A 16,646-nucleotide genomic window follows, 5' to 3' on the forward strand; every position below is an offset into this window, starting at 1 on the left:
CTAATAAGGCGTCCTGAAAGGAGGGCGGCGCCGCCACCGGCTGGCGATCTCTGCTGATAAAAGGGTTGAGATAAACGGGGGAATGAAGGATTGCATTGCATCCGCCTTCCTGCAGAGCTCCACACCTGCAACAAACTAAAGAGCAGGATTTAAAAAGACAATGAAAGATATCTTTTTGCTAATATAGAAGACGTTCGTACGACCTCACTTCTGACCTATAAAAGCACAAATGACAACTCACAAAAATGACGAACGCGAGGCGAGAACCGGAGCTTTGTGGTTCTGAAACAGGTTTAAAAACAGAGTGTGTTGCCGGGTTTGCTTCCCAAAAAGAGAGAAAGAGTGCAGGAGCACGGCTTGATGAACAAAACGTTCATCTCCTCCTTCGAGCGGCTTGGTTTCTTTTTTCCTGCAGAGACTCTCAGCCTCCCTCTTCACTTGAGGAGCACGACTCTCCCTCCATCCCTCCGCCTCTCATGTTTACAACAGTAATCCATTCAATGACGTCTGTATAGGGGCGCCCGACTGTGCGTGATCCTCCTTATGCCCACCCCTCCTCCTCCTCTTCCTCCTCTTCCTCACACCACACACCAGAGAGCGACGCCTCCTAAAGCCGGCTCAGTCTGGTGGATGCTGACAGATTTGCTGGGTGTCAAAGATACATTTCATATTCAGATTGGGGGCAAAAAAAAAAAAGAGGCTCATGCTTTTGTGGGTTCGTGGCTTGATGCTCTTCAACTTGACGTTCTCGCAGAGCTCCGTATCGCCCCGCGGTTGTTTTGTTTTTCTCCGTCTCGTCCCTCCTCTCCAGGGAGACTTGATTCAGCGGATCCCCAGAGCCTTCGCTGTGTCGGTATCTCCCCTTCAGCTCGCGGCCTCTTCGGCTCCTCTTGAGGAAGAACACGTAGGAATGTGGCGTCGAAATCAGGTGAACGAGAGTCTTTTTCTTCTGAGTTTTCCCAGTCGGAAGCGCTAACCCGAACCCGTGCACGTGAGCGCCGCCCCGTGATCCTCCGCCCGCCGTCCCTCCCTTCATTTCCAAGTCTCTAAACCGTTCTCGCCATTTTTTTCTCCTCCAAAAGTCTTGAATCTCTCTTCGCCGCCCCCCCCCCCCGCCATCTTTCCCGCTGTCTCTTCCAGCCCGCCGGCCGTCGCTACAACATGCGCTCGTTCTGCATGGCCTTGTAGTAGTGCTCCTGCTCGGCGTGGCTGCGGGCGGAGGGCCGGCGGGGCAAGGTGGAGGAGCGGGACAGCGCCTGGCTGTGGCCGTCCATCAGCAGGTCCGGGTGCGGGGGAGGCGGGAGCATGCCGGAGCAGGACGGGTGAGGCGGCGGCGGCAACAACGGGGAGGAGGACGGGTGCGGCGGGGGCGGCGGCATCGGGCAGGAGAACGGGTGGGGGAGGGGCGGCATTTGACAGGCAGAGGGGTGAGGGGGCGGCGGCATCTGACAGGAGGACGGGTGGAGGGTCGGCGGCATCGGGGAGGGTGGCGGGAGGGGCGGCGGCGGCGCCATCTGGGAGGACAGGTGAGGAGGGGGAGGCATGTGGGAGGAGGCCGGGTGAGGGAGCGGGGGGAATATGGGAGAGGGGCTCGGGTGGGGAGGCAACGGGGAGGTGGACGAGTGAGGGGGCGGAGGCGGCAGCGGGGACGACAGCAGAGGAGGGTGGGGCAGAGGGGAGGAGGAGGTGGGGAGAGGCGGGGGAGGCAACTCCGGCCCCCCGTCGGCGCCGCCGCCGCCGCCGGAGGAGGAGCCGTGCGAGTCCGTTTTCATGGGCAGCGTCCGGTAATCCCGGTAGTGGTTGACGTTGTCCTGCCGCTGCAGCGACACGCGGTGCTTGCCGTCGCCCGCCAGGTCGGCGGACATCATGTTGCCGCTGATGGTGTTCCTCCACTCCCACGGCTTGCCGTTGGCGGCCGACACGCGCACCACCGGGTGGTGCGGCGCGTGGGCGTCGATGGTGACGATGCTGCCGCTGCCCGCGATGCTGCCCGGGTTGCTGCCCGTGCAGCTGTCCCGGTCGGACGGGATGCGGTAGTACGGCGACTCGGAGCAGCTGGAGCTGCCGCCGCCGCCGGAGGAGGAGGAGCCGCCGCCGCCGCCTTCCGACGTCTTGGCGGACGAGGAGGCCGCTCCGTGACCCTGCTGCTTGGACATGGCTATCACCTGGAGGAGGGGAAGAGGAGCGAGTCAACTGATGTTTCCAAGACTAAAGTACCGTAAAAGTCGGGTTACGAGCCGCTACCACCTTCGGTTGGGTGTCCTCCCGCTGTAGCGAGCTAGCGCTGCTGCTAGCTCCCCGCTAGCTGCTGCTGTCCCGCTACCTTCAGTGGTTCTCGGGGAGCTAGCAGCAGGGCTAGCGGAGAGCTAGCAGCAGCACTAGTGGAGAGCTAGCAGCAGGGCTAGCGGAGAGCTAGCAGCAGCACTAGTGGAGAGCTAGCAGCAGGGCTAGCGGAGAGCTAGCAGCAGCGCTAGCTGGCTACAGCAGGGAGCTAGCAAGGGGACACCCACCGAAGGCAGTAGCGGCTGGTAACCCGACTTTTTTTTTGTTAAATCAGCTCTGGGTTGGAATAAACACTGTAAAATGTAATAGTAACATGTTTAATATCCCTCACAGACATTATTTTTAATGTAACTGTAATAAGTTTTTAAACCCTTGAGAGAGTATTTCATACTGTAAAGTAATCCGGGGAAAAATGCCTCAGGGTTTGTTGTTCTGTTTTTCGTTTTCACCGACAGAATAAATCATCCGGGGCTATTAAATCTCCGCCCCTGTCTAATCTATATTTTCCCAGAACTGGCAGCGCGCCGCTCGACAGCAAAGAATGAAAAATGGCCGCTGGAAAAACAATGTAATTATTGTGATTTAGCGGGCGCTCATTCTCCCATTCCCTCCTCACCTGAGTGACTCTCTGCTGGCCGGGCTGCGTGTTGGGCACGCGTGGCGTGGACACCGCGATAGGCCCCGCCCCCGGCTCCTTGCCGCCGCCCCCCTCGGTGAGCGACAGCCACTTGGCGCGGGTCTTGGCGCTCTTCGGGGAGACGGGCGGCGGGCGGGAGGCCTCCTCGGGGATGTGAACGAGCGGCGGCGCCACCGCCATCCGGGCTCCCGGCGGCGTCGGCGTCGGCGTGGCCGTGCCCTTGTTGGCCTGCACCGTCGGGTAAAGAGACGGAGGCATCTCCTGGTCGCCCTCTCCCGCCGCCGCCGCCGCTCCTCCTCCTCCTCCGTCCTCCCCTCCGTCCATCCCCTCGTCCTCGTCTCGCGAGCTCTGGCTGCGCAGCTCCAGCGAGCGCTGCCGCCACTCCGTCACCAGCTGCCGCGACCTCTGGGGGTCGAAGGGCACGTGGAAGGTCATGTGGCGCTGCGCCGCCGGCGGCTCGTCCGAGGGGGAGATGGGGCTGTTGCCGTTGGCCACGCGGGGCAACGTGTTGCTGAAGGTCACCATGGTCTCCTTGCCCATGGGCCCGCGGGTCGCCAGGAGGTCCACGTCGGCGCTCGCCCGCTTCAGGGAGGCGAGCGAGGCCTTCTCCCGCCGCACCTTGCAGCGCGCCCCGGACCCGCCGAGCCCCGCCCCCAGCTCCTCCCGGCTCTCGGACGCCCGGGGGGTCTTCCGGTACAGCGAGTCGTGGCTCCGCTGGTTCAGCACCCGCAGGCCGTCCTTCGGCTGAGCCGGGGCCGGCTTCTGGAAAGACGGGGCGTCTTCCTCCGACGCTTTGAAGTTGCCCACCGCGAACACCGCCTGACAAAAAGAGAGAGAGAGAGAGAGAGAGAGAGAGAGAGAGGGGGGGGGGGGAGGAAGTACCCAGCATGTTAAATAAAGACTGACGCATGAAAATGTGTGTTTTCTTTTCATCTTTGGAAGAAAATGCATATTCCTATTAGCGGTGGAAGCGAGGGCATGAATGAGCGTTTCCTCTTGCATGATTCACTCTCTCTGAATTCGTCCTTTAATGATGGAGAGAAGCCCCCCCCCCCCCCCCCCCCCCGCACATCCCGCCACCTTCTTAAAATAAAATGGGAACGACGAGAGAGGGAAGAGAGCGAGAGGAGGCGGAAAAGGGAGCGTGGAAAATGGCAACGGCAAGTTTTTCTTAAAATGATATGTGTGAAATTGTTCCAGAGAATTCTTATCGGATTATTCATTCTCTCTCTCTCTCTCTCTCTCTCTCTCTCTGTAATAGAAAAAGCTATATTTAGAGCCCACCAAGGAGAAGAGGCAGAGGAAATGTATGAAAGCCACGCGGAGGTGATTTAAAAAAAGAAGCGTTTGTTAGCACACGCCGCGTTAGCGTTAGCGTCGCACAATGGAACAATTCAGTCACAGCAAAAACAACCAAACGGCTTCATTAAAGAGCAACAAATGATCTATTTGTGTGTGTGTTTGGTCATTCCCACCACGCTGCTCCTCAAAGGCCTGCACACACACACACACACACACACACACACACACACACACACACACACACACACAGGTAGGAAAGGGAAATCCACTTTCAAGACCATTTCCCTTGTGAAGCGGCATGAAAAGGGGCCATTATTTTGAAAACCAGCAACAATAAATCGGGCATATCAATATGAATTTCTCCTCCCGGAGGCGCCACGTCATGTTTTTCCACCCGTAACTCACCAGGTAGACTCCGATGCCGGCTCCGATGACGTAGCCCACGTACACGTCGATCGGGTGGCTGCGGTGCTGCGTGATCTGCGTGAGGCCGGCGAGGCCCGCCGCCATGCAGAACGCAAACACCAGCAGCGGCTTCAGCAGCTTGGTGGTGCCGCTGATGCTGGCGTTGAAATACATCTGCAGAGAGAGAGAGAGAGAGAGAGAGAGAGAGAGAGAGAGAGAGAGAGGGGGGGGGGGGGGGGCATGGCGAGGTGGATATGTCATTAAAAGGCATTTAAAGACGGATCACTGCAACACGCGCTCCACATCAGCGGGAAAACAAGAAGAGAACGGAGGAGATGGACGCACATATGAGCGGCCGCGGTTAGCTTAGCTTAGCTTAGCACGAAGACCAGAAGCAGCTGAGCTCGCCGTGTCATTTCAAAAGGGAATGATCGTATTCATTTTGGAGAATTCTCTCTCTTTGTGGGACATTTTGTTGAACAAGTAAAACGTTTTTTTGTGTGATTGTTTCAGCTGTTTGGAGGAACAGAAAGTGTCCAACATGTGAGGTAAACGGGGCCATTGGGATGAATTTGACAGTAAAAGCGAGGAAGCGAGCAGCAGCTCTACATTTACATGGACGGTCCCGGCGTGCACGCTTTAGCTCGTACGTTACAGGAAGTGGACGACAGCTGAGTGACAGAGAAGCAGGCGCTGCAAAAACCAAAAAATCCACTTTAACAAGCTTGTCCGTCTCGTCGAGGGGAAACTTTTCCTCCAGCGAGAATCTGTCAAGACGAGGTGACGTTTACAGAGTCAAATGTCTTTTTTATCAGGTAATCAGCTTTTTCTGTCGGGTTTGCAGAGAAACTATGGGAACAAGTAGGAACTATTTAACGGCGTTACAACAGAGATCTATTTATACACGAGGTGGGCAGCGCAGAGACAAATAATACAGACATCTGACAGCAGTGGTAATGGTCTGCAGCCTTCAGATAACACGCTGTAACTCTAGCAACCAAAACAGCTGCTTCCCTTCTTCCTCCTCCTCCTCCTCCTCCTCCTCCTCCTCCTCCTCCTCTTCCTCCTCCTCCTCCTCCTCCTCTTCTTCTCTCTTCCTCTCATCAGAAACCGGTCTGGTGAGCTTTAACGAGCTCACTCAGTGAGGCAGCAGCGATATGACCAGTAGCTCCAGTAGCCATCGGTGGAGGAGAGTGTGTGTGTGTGTGTGTGTGTGTGTGTGTGTGGAGGTGTGTTATCTCGTTGGAACATTACAGCGTATACTTTGCTGTACAGTCCACATACCAGAATAGCGAGAACATACGACCGCTTTGCGTTAGCATGAAGCAGCGAACAGACGCGTCTCTTGAACGTCTCCGTTGTTTTTATTGATGTGAGACTCGTTTGACTCGAGGCCTGAAGGCTTTGCGGTCTGAGATCCGGATATCTCTCAGTGAGTAAACGTAATTGTGATTTATGTACGAAGTGACAGAGATTTCAATTCCAGCTTCGGATCCTCCGATATGCCGGCAGCTACGCGTTCATTACTAATAAGTAGAAGAACATCTGGGGTCGTTATCGTGAACAGATTACTGAACACAAACTCGGGACATTAAAAAGAAAGTTATGAGGATCTTAAGATGCGTCGTTACGGGTGCTGCATGCTAAATTCAGAGCGTAGCTATGATTTCAGGATTGACTCTGTACGGCTCTCAACATGGAGGTTCGCTGCGACATTAACGACTGAATTTGTAATTTAGCAGCTTTAATGCATCACAACGTGTTTTACCAAAATGTAAAACAGAACAGGATTAACTATTCACACACACACACACACACACACACACACACACACACACACACACACACACACAGGCACACAGTGTATGATGCAAACACAAAAGAGCTTACGGAGATATAGACAGCAGCGAAGCCAGAGAGCGTTGCATGCTGGGACGGAAATGTTTTCCTAAAGGGGGAGAGCAGGAAAAAGGGGGAGAAAAGGGGGAGAAAAAGGGGAAATTTAGTGGTGAATGAGTGAAGGCAAAGAGACAAAGAGTGAACTTTTCTAGAGAATGCATGATGAATATTTGGGTCCTCACAAGTATAGAAGTAAAACGTGTGTGTTTGTGCTGCTACGATTATCAGCTATATTTATAATTTGTACTGGCATTGTAAGTAAGTAAATAATCACTTCACTTTATCAAGCAGCATATCATTAATAAGCAAATATTGTATTAAAAAATAAATAAATCCAACTGTCACACTAATTTCCCTCTTCCGCTGTTTTTAATCTCCTGTAATCCTCTTCAAATGCAGATTTAATTCTGACTCCTCGCCTCAGTTTGAGCAGCGATGAGAGCTGTGATACCAGCGAGCGAGTTCAAGATAACGACGTCGTGGACGACCGACAAGAAGCTGAACTGACGAGTCGTCAAAGCTCGACGGGATGTTTCTTTTCTTCTCTGTGACTCTGCACCTGCAGCTCCGCCTCCTACCTGGCGGACATGATGGCGTACGGGTCTTTGCCCGTGCAGACGTCGCGCGTGACGTAGGCGTTGCTGTCGCACGACACCCCCGGGGCCGTGTAGTTGGGCTGGCAGACGGTGAGGAAGAACGGGGCGTGGTAACCCGTGGCCAGCTGGATGACGTCCGTCACCAGGGCCGTCGCCAGGAGCCCGAACACGTGCACACCTGTGGGAGGAGGGCGGGGGGGGGGGAGGCATCGTTTAGGGGGGGAGGTGAGCCGAAGGCCCCTCGAGGACGTCTTCTACCTGTTGCCTCATGAACACCTGCCGGTTTGAAGCAACAACTAGAAGCGACACCGCGAGCCTCCGACGTTTTTTACGCACTTTTAAATTTGGCAAGGTGAATTAATTACTGTTTCCACTTCAAAGCGCAAAGTTTGCCCGGGGATATCTCCCGTGGAGCGATGCATCATGCCTATTTTATTTATTTTTCCAGTCACCCTTCCTTTAATTCATGTAATTAGCTTATTTTAAAAGTGGAATCAAGTCAGGGGGGGGTCGGTAAATGGAGTAATTTGTCTGAGCCTGAAAACTGATTTACATCTTCAAAACAACAGTTTTGTTCTTTACCAAGTTGGCGCTGTTGTTTTTGGCCCCCGTGAGGATCGAATGTAAGCTGGATATTCACACGGGGAGATGATAATCTGCCCCTGACCTCACGGTGAAGGATTAGTCCAGTCGATACAACACATACGTCAACGTTTCCCCCGAGCAGAAACATCAACAATCGCTACTCGTCAAAAGGCTCATGAACATAATTGACCTTTACTACCATATTTTATACATGTGTACAGTTGTTCCCACAGGGAAAAACAAAGAGATATATGTATATATGGGTGAAATGGGAAATATTGCTTCTGCAACGCTGTCACACTCGCGCAGTTACCAATTAAATGAGCCCACACACCGCGCGCGGCGGCGCTTCAGAGGCACTTAAAACCCTCACCGGCAAAATAAATACACATCTGCGGGAAAATAAACGCGGTTTTGACGAACCATGCGGTTAATGGGACGCTCTGAAGGGCGAGCTGCAACCGCAGCAACGGCAACGGCAACGGCAACCTATTCCACTCCCTCTCCCCCAAAAAAAAGGCAAAAAAAAGGACCGTCCGTTGGTCGACGTACCCACGAAGCGCACGGTTCTGCGCAGGAAGGAGTTGAAGCTGCAGCCTCCGGCGTTGATGCTGCTCTCGGACTTGGGGCAGGTCTTCAGTTTGGACTGCATGCAGTACATCAGGCCCTCGCCCATCATGATCTACAGACGGGACGAGCAGCGCCGAGGTCAAGAGAGGAGGGAAAAGAAGCTGCAGGAGACGACGCAAAGGCGCCGAGAGAGACACATGCATATGGAAAAAACAACGGAAAGAAACAGAAAGAAAGAGCAGAAGCGCGATAAATGTCAAATATCCATTTGTGTGCTCGTGATCTACGGTGAGAGAGAGAGTGTGAGAATGGAGGCAAGGTGTTATCGAATAGTGATCACATCCAATCTGAGTGATAGATGAGTGTTGGAGGGCGCTGCTCGTTTCAATGCCGGTGATGGATTAGCAGCGTGTGTGTGTGTGTGTGTGTGTGTGTGTGTATTGATCGGGGGTTGCCTGTGGCATGCTTGATGGTGTGTGTTGGAACGTCAGGTGTGTATTTATCAATGTGTCCATTGATTTTTGCATTCCTGAGGGGAAGATTGAATTTGCTTTGCGAGTGTTGGAGAAGCTGTACGTCTGCATATTTGGGTGATTTGTGTGTTTGTCTGCACACACAAAGCGTTAGAACGCACAAACAACCCCCCCCCCCCCCCACCCGAAACCCAGAGACACGTGTGTAGCGTCACCGGCTGAGTTATGCTCTGAAGTCTTTAACTGACGGTTCAATAATGAACTCACCGTGAGAACTACGAAGAAACAACGGAAAGAGCAGTTAGCTAGCTTTAGCTCTGACACAATACCAGGTGGCTAGCTTTAGCTCTGACACAACAGCTGTTGGTTAGCTTTAGCTCTGATACAATAGCTGTTAGCTAGCTTTAGCTCTGACACAACAGCTGTTGGTTAGCTTTAGCTCTGACACAACAGCTGTTGGTTAGCTTTAGCTCTGACACAATAGCAGGTGGCTAGCTTTAGCTCTGACACAATAGCAGTTGGCTAGCTTTAGCTCTGACACAATAGCAGTTGGCTAGCTTTAGCTCTGACACAATAGCAGTTGGCTAGCTTTAGCTCTGACACAATAGCAGGTGGCTCGCTTTAGCTCTGACACAATAGCAGTTGGCTAGCTTTAGCTCTGACACAATAGCAGTTGGCTAGCTTTAGCTCTGACACAATAGCAGGTGGCTAGCTTTAGCTCTGACACAATAGCAGGTGGCTCGCTTTAGCTTTTCCATGACTTTAAACCAAATGTTCATAATCAAACATTGTGTGAAATGTGTGTGTAACCAGTAAAAAGTGATAAAATGTAGTATTTAAACTAACAATGAGGATTCAAAGCATACAGTAAACCTTAAATGACTCAAATGAATGAGAGACAATAGTTTGATTAACAGAATAAACATTTATATAGATGCCTGTATGTATGCTGCTGATACTTTGAGCCTCTTTCTTTTAGAAGCAGATTCATTATTTAAACTAAATGAACGTCATGAACACATGAATATAACACATTTACACCACTTTTACAGGTTTTCCTTGACCTTAAGAACCCTGTGTGTGTGTGTGTGTGTGTGTGTGTGTGTGTGTGTGTGTGTGTGTGTGTGTGATGGACGTACGGACGCTGCAGGACCGGCGAAGGCCAAACTCAGCAGCATCAGCAGCGGGATGAGCTCGTCGCCCGTCTCCACGTAGGGCATGGACAGCTCACGGTCACGGCAGCGGAAACCCACCATCGCCGGAGACAACACGTCTGTCAGCTCCAGGAAGTACAGCGACACCAAGGAGGACAGGACGATGGGGAGCTACACACACACACACACACACACACACACACACACAGGCACGCCATAAAATGTGCTTGTGATAAAAACAAACATCAGCTGCATCCAGATGCAATTAATATTATTAAAAATAACTCAGGACGAGTATGACAGCACACACGGAGAGATTTATTGATCCATCGACACATACCTCTACAAAATAAAAGCACGGCAGCAGCGTCATGCTGTCTTTGGGCTGTTTCTTCTTGGCTTTGTTCTTGGGGGACGTCATCTTGGGGTGGGACCAGTCGAGGCCTGTCGGGGGGGAACACATCGAGAGGAGAGAGATGTGTGTCAGGAAGCGCATCAATATTTCTGAAAGCATCAAAAAGAAGATCTTCCAACGTCTGCCAGGCCTGGGCCTTTTCTGATCTATGAAACATGAGCTGGAGAGGTGTTCGAGGGCTGGTTTAAAGGGACAGTTCACCTCCAAAAAATGTGAAATAAATCCATATTTGACCGCTTAACCGTGACGCTGTTTATCAAGATTGTTGTAACGAGGTCTGTGGGCTTGACTTCCCGATTAATTTACATGTTTATTATATTATATTCAAGAGAAGGCCGACATCTCTGTGACTCATATCTCCAAAACGATCTAAACACTACAGGTGAGAGGAAAAATAGGTACTGTCCCTTTAAGAACTCATTAAAACGCTTTAGTTTGGAGATATGAGCCCTCTTGCTCCTAAAATGTATTCTGAGCATTTTTTGGGATATTGTGTTGTGTGTTAATGAGGTGCGTTATTAGTGCACGAAGGACACACACACACACACACACACACACACACACACACGAAGATGCTGAAAAGTCACGGCCAAAAATCTGCACGCAGAATATTAATTGGTAATTCAAAGAGGAAACTTTTATCAACTTCCCGAATGTTTTTCCCAAACACACACACACACACACACACACACACACACACACACACACACACACACACACACACACACACACACACACACCATCAGTAACCTGGAGGCGATCAGATGGCCTCAGAGCGACGTTGGAGCCAAAGACCCGAATGGAAAACTAAACAGAGTTAAACATTCACAGCTCTCTCTCTCTCTCTCTCTCTCTCTCTCTCTCTCTCTCGCTCTCTCGCTCTCTCTCTCGCTCTCTCGCTCTCTCTCTCTCTCTCTTTCTATCTCTACATCTGTCCGTTGCACATATCATTCCTCCTCCCTCGCTCAATCTCACACCATTTACCTCTCGGCGTCCCATCTTCCTTATCGCTTCCTCAATCACCTTCCTTCCTTCCATCCTTCCTCTTCCTCTTCCTCTCCCCCTTCCCTTCCTTTTACCAACACTTTTCTCCCAACTTCTCCCGATGTTTCTTCCTCTTGCTGTTGTTCCTCAGTATTGACCCTCTCCTGATAGAAACCCAGACCACACGAGGCCGGTCTGATGGAGATGGAGGAGCGTCTGCTTCTGGCCTCAAACCCGCCGCCCGTCGAGTCACCGACCGCTGAGCCGACACAAAAATGTAATTACGCGATTAAAGAACGAGTGTCAGTGGAGAGTCTTTCTCGCAATTTCTCTTCTTCTTCTTCTTCTTCTTCTTCTTCTTCTTCTTTTCCCTTCTCCTCCTTCTCCTGCTGGCTCGTGGATCCACAGACGTCGGGCAGATTGAATGTGAGCACAAAGTCTGCTGATCTGAGGCTTCGATCCAGAAACACTCCCCTGAAAGAAAGCTGTCGCTCGCCCTTTCATCTCCAATCTCTCCATTGTGTCCTCCTCGGCTCTGTTTTTGCTTAGCGTCGCTCTTCTCTCTCTCTCTCTCTCTCTCTCTCTCTCTCTCTCTCTCTCTCTCTCTCTCTCTCTCTCTCTCTCTCTCTCTCTCTCTCTCTGCCTTTCTTTCTCTTCACCGTTTTTTGTGTCATTGTTTTTTTTATCTCCGCTGATGAATTCCCACATCTGCCTCTTCGACCTTTCTCCACCTTCCCTCTCGCCACCCGTCCTTCTGTCTCAACACCTCTCTCTTCCCTTCTTTTCTCTCTCCATCCGTCTGTTCTCTCTCTCTCTCTCTCTCTCTCTCTCTCTCTCTCTCTCTCTCCGAGATAAGAGGGCTTGACCCCGAGGCGGCGAGCGGCACGGAGAAATCAAAGACTTCTGCAGTCTAATTTCCATGACCGCTAGAAATGAAAAGAGAGAGAGAGAGAGAGAGAGAGAGAGAGAGAGAGAGAGAGAGAGAGAGAGAGAGAGAGAGAGAGAGAGGAAAGGAGAATAGGAGAACAAGATAAGCGGAGATCAAAGACGTTAGGAAAAAGAAGAATGATGAAAGAAGAAGAGCGTGGCTCCGGTTTGTGTATTGGGTTGCTATCAGAGAGAGAGGGGGGGGGGGGTGGTGGAGAGATGGAGGGATGGAGAGATGGAGAGATGGAGGGATGGAGAGATGGAGGGATGGAGAGATGGAGGGATGGAGAGATGGAGGGATAGATTTCGGCGTCGCTGGAAGCAGCTTAGGAAAGACGCCGGGTTCTGGGTCTCACTCTCGCAGCCGCTTGGTCTCAGTGACCTACTCCAGTCAGCACTTATAAACCTCTCTCTCACACACACACACACACACACACACACACACACACACACACACACACACACACACAGACAGAAAATGAGCCTCTTTACTGAAGAAGGAGGCCCGTTTATCTATCACAGCAGCATTTGTCCTTTGGGGCACAACATGCGTGTGTGACTGCAAAGTGTGTGTGTGTTGCCGACATCACAGCGCTGTTTGCATGGTTGTGTAGTCTTAGCAATGCACGTGTGTGTGTGTGTGTGTGTGTGTGTGTGTGTGTGTGTGTGTGTGTGTGTGAGAGAGAGAGAGGTGGGTTGTATAGCCTGCGGTGGACACAAACAATCTGTCAGTCTGTGAGCCAGAGAGGAAGATACAAGACTCAGTGACCACCGAAGCACCGGAGCGGCGGCGGTGGAGGCGTTAGCGCCGGTTCAGACCAGGAGGGTATTATGGGATGGCACAGTACGTTGCTTTTGTACCTCGTAAGACTGCGGAGGTCATGGTGTAGCATTACATGTGTGTAGACGTACGCTACCGGTGACAAATTGACCGAAAAGCAATCGTCAGCTGTCTCACGAGGTGTTAAAGCTTCATATAGATTTGATATAAATCCTCAAAGTGTCTGGAAGTCCGCCGGAGGGATTAACGGCCTCCTTCCACACATGGATCTGTGTTTTTGCGTGTTCGTGGTGGTGGTGGAGCTCTCAAACACGCGGGGTCCCATCGGTGTTTAGCTCATTTGTAATAACAAAAGGCCGTTCGTGTTCACGCTCAACCGTTCAGTTATCTGCTTTTGTGAGCTTCCTCTGCTCATTTATTCAGTTTTTCCTTCTGTGTGTGTGTGTGTGTGTGTGTGTCCCATTTGTATACTACTTCATGCATACTTGAGAGTGTTGTTGTGTAGTAGTATTGCGATACATTTGAGCGCAGCGCCGCGTGACGTTGAGCTAAAACGATCAGACGATCAAACAGGCAGGACGTCAATCTGCAGCTCGCTTCAGAACTATTTAAGTCATTTTTCAGGAAAAAAAAACAAACTTGACCTCGTTTCAGGTTCTCAGATGTGACGATTTGATGCTTTTTTGTCTTTGTGTTGTGTGATAGCAAATTTGATATATTTGGGCTTTTTTCATGATATTTTGAAAGAAAAAAAGAACCCGTCTTTGCAGCCTTCACGTAGAGTCGAGTGTGTGAGCTTAAAAGATGTAAAAGCAGACGGGAAAACATGCCCGCCACATCCATTTATTATGCTGATTGTGTCTTTTGATGAACGAGGAACGTCTTGAAGAGGCAATGTAGTAGAAATGTTCTTAAGAATGTATGTTTTTGTTTTAATAAACGCATTTAATTACAGAAAAGTGCTGAGCATGAAACGTATTTTTGGTCAAAGTAAAAGAAAATCATTCCGTTATGATATTAGCAGACGGTATAGTTAGCATATCTGCCATTAGCATCACGTTGTAAAGTCACTGTTCTTGTCGCTAACACGCATGAACCTGAAAATGAATACTTGAGGTGAACATAAAGTGTAACATATTCATTTTCCATCCACCGTGTGACTAAAGGTTGCAGAGCTGCTCGTGTGTCCATGAGCTGCAGGGCCCCGAGACACATGAAGGGCCCCATGCTGCAAGTTTTGTGGAACAATTTAGCTCTCCTCTAAATGCAACCCTCATTTTCAATCTCATGTCAATCCTTTGATATAAATTCAACAATATGTTTAAAATGGTTATGATGGCTGCATCTTTCCTGCTGGAGGGAAAAGCATGTTTTCACATCAATGTGTGTTGTAGCATGTAGCATGTTTTCACATCAATGTGTGTTGTAGCATGTAGCATGTTTTCACATCAATATGTGTTGTAGCATGTAGCATGTTTTCACATCAATGTGTGTTGTAGCATGTAGCATGTTTTCACATCAATATGTGTTGTAGCATGTAGCATGTTTTCACATCAATGTGTGTTGTAGCATGTAGCATGTTTTCACATCAATGTGTGTTGTAGCATGTAGCATGTTTTCACATCAATGTGTGTTGTAGCATGTAGCATGTTTTCACATCAATATGTGTTGTAGCATGTAGCATGTTTTCACATGCATATGTGTTGTAGCACGTAGCATGTGTTTACATCAATGTGTTGTAGCATGTAGCATGTTTTCACATGCATTTGTGTTGTAGCATGTAGCATGTTTTACAAGCATTTGTATTCTAGTATGTAGCACGTTTTTAAATGCATTTGTGTTGTAGCATGTTTTTGTGTTGTGGCATTATTTTCATTCATTTGTGTTGTAGCACAATTTTACATGCACTTGTGTAGCACACTTTTACATGCATTAGTGTAGCATGTAGCATGTTTGTACATGCATTTGTGTTGTAGCATGTTTTACATGCATTAGTGTAGCATGTAGCATGTTTGTACATGCATTTGTGCTGTAGCATGCTTGCACATGCCTTGGTGCTGTAGTAGCCGTCGCCTCCCCCTCTCCTTCTATGGTTCCAACCCGTCATAGCTGCAGAAGGAGCCGCACCACAGCAGCGCGGCGGTGCTTATTGATAACAGCCGTGACTCCAACGCACAGCAGAAATCATCAGATCGCGTCTGAGATCATGAATTATGAACATAAAAACCATGTGCTGATCCCCCCTGCATGCTCGCTGCCCTCTCGGCTCTCTGCCGGGGTGCATGCATGCAGGGTGGTGGTGTGGTGGTGGTGGTGGGGTGCAGAGAGAGACCGGACAGCCAGAGACACTCACCTCTGTCCCGGGGGCTCCGTGAATTCACCGAGTCCCGTCGCCCCCTCCCCCCCCGGCGTGCTCGCGCGTGCTGCTCCAGTTTGGCGGCGCGGCGTCCCTTTAATCCATCTCCTGGCGTCCCTCAAGTCACCCAGAAATCACCCCCCAAAAAACGCCCCCACCTCCTCTCCACCTCCACCGCCGCCGCCGATATTCAGGGAGCGCTCCGGTGTGAGGCTATTCTGGGATCCCGCAAGGAGACCGGGAGGATGAGGCTGGATGGGAGGAAGTGGGGAGACCTGCGGAGGAGGAGCAGGGATGGCGAGAGGAGAGGAGAAAAGGAGAGGAGGAGAGAGAGAGAGAGAGAGAGAGAGAGAGAGAGAGAGAGAGAGAGAGAGAGAGAGAGAGAGAGAGAGAGAGAGAGAGGAGGGGTGCTGATGGTGGAAAGTCCAATTTGCTGGATCCGCGTTTCCTTCCTTCCTTCTGTATTTCCTGGCTGTGGAGAGAAGTGAGACACTCACGTGCGTCCACCCGGGTTCTCCTCTTCACTTCCCCCTGCAACTTCCCTTATTCCTCCAAAAGAACACCAAGAAAAAAAACCCCAAAGAAGAAGAAGAAGAAGCTTATTTCCTACGCGAGGCATCCGTCACACGGTTTTCGGGTACGCAGCGAACACACACTCACATACACACTCACACACACAAAGGCATGGGGGGCGAGCATGGCTGTGGAGGTGGAGGAGGATGGAGGGAGGAGGAGGAGGAGGGGGGGGGGGGTGCTCAGGGGGAGGAGAGAGTGTGGTGTGTGCGTTTATGGTGGGGGAGGAGACAGTCTGGTCCATACATACACACTCCTCTCCTCCGCTCCCTGCTGGATTCCTGTTCCGGGGCTACGGCCGAGACAAAGGGGTAGATGTGGGAATGTGTGTGTGTACGTGTGTGAGAGAGTGTGTGTAGAGCTAAAGCGGCCTGCGCATGTGTGCGTAAAAGAGAGAGGGAGCGTTTTTTCATGTGTGTGTGTGATGATAACCCCTCATCTATAAGCAGCGGCCAATTTCATTGTAATTATAATATTAGGCTCGCCGTCAGACCCTCAGCTCCTCTCTGTCTCCCCCTTCCCTCCCCCTCCCTCCCTCGGGGATGGGGGCTCAGATTGCTCCCATCATGCCTTTGTTGACTCCAGAAGGGTGTGGCACGCACGCGCCTGACCACGGTGGACCTCCACAGGCACGTGCACAGACGCCTCTGCATCCCCTGACTCACCATCAGGCTAACATACACACGTGTGTGTGTGTGTGTGTGTG

General features: G+C 51.0%; 1 protein-coding gene and 1 long non-coding RNA gene across 2 annotated transcripts; one reads left to right on the plus strand and one right to left on the minus strand.

Annotated features, from left to right (window-relative positions):
- Positions 1-1,062: 1,062 nt before the first annotated feature.
- Positions 1,063-15,484, minus strand: LOC137788178 (phospholipid phosphatase-related protein type 3-like). Its single transcript, XM_068581025.1, has 9 exons — positions 15,365-15,484; positions 10,245-10,348; positions 9,890-10,075; positions 8,260-8,389; positions 7,105-7,300; positions 6,518-6,575; positions 4,628-4,801; positions 2,900-3,739; positions 1,063-2,165 (listed from the first exon to the last, which is right to left on the minus strand). Exons 2-9 carry the CDS (start codon positions 10,323-10,325, stop codon positions 1,155-1,157), a joined length of 2,676 nt encoding a protein of 891 aa, XP_068437126.1. The 5' UTR covers positions 10,326-10,348; positions 15,365-15,484; the 3' UTR covers positions 1,063-1,154.
- Positions 8,261-10,211, plus strand: LOC137788179 (uncharacterized). The gene is made up of 2 exons (XR_011077718.1): positions 8,261-8,565; positions 9,901-10,211. It is a non-coding gene; the product is annotated as an uncharacterized lncRNA (long non-coding RNA).
- Positions 15,485-16,646: the final 1,162 nt, after the last annotated feature.

The sequence above is a fragment of the Clinocottus analis genome, unplaced genomic scaffold (assembly GCF_023055335.1).
Source record: "Clinocottus analis isolate CAN_PGR_092001 unplaced genomic scaffold, fCliAna1.0.p SCAF_17, whole genome shotgun sequence".
Lineage (NCBI taxonomy): Eukaryota > Metazoa > Chordata > Actinopteri > Perciformes > Cottidae > Clinocottus > Clinocottus analis.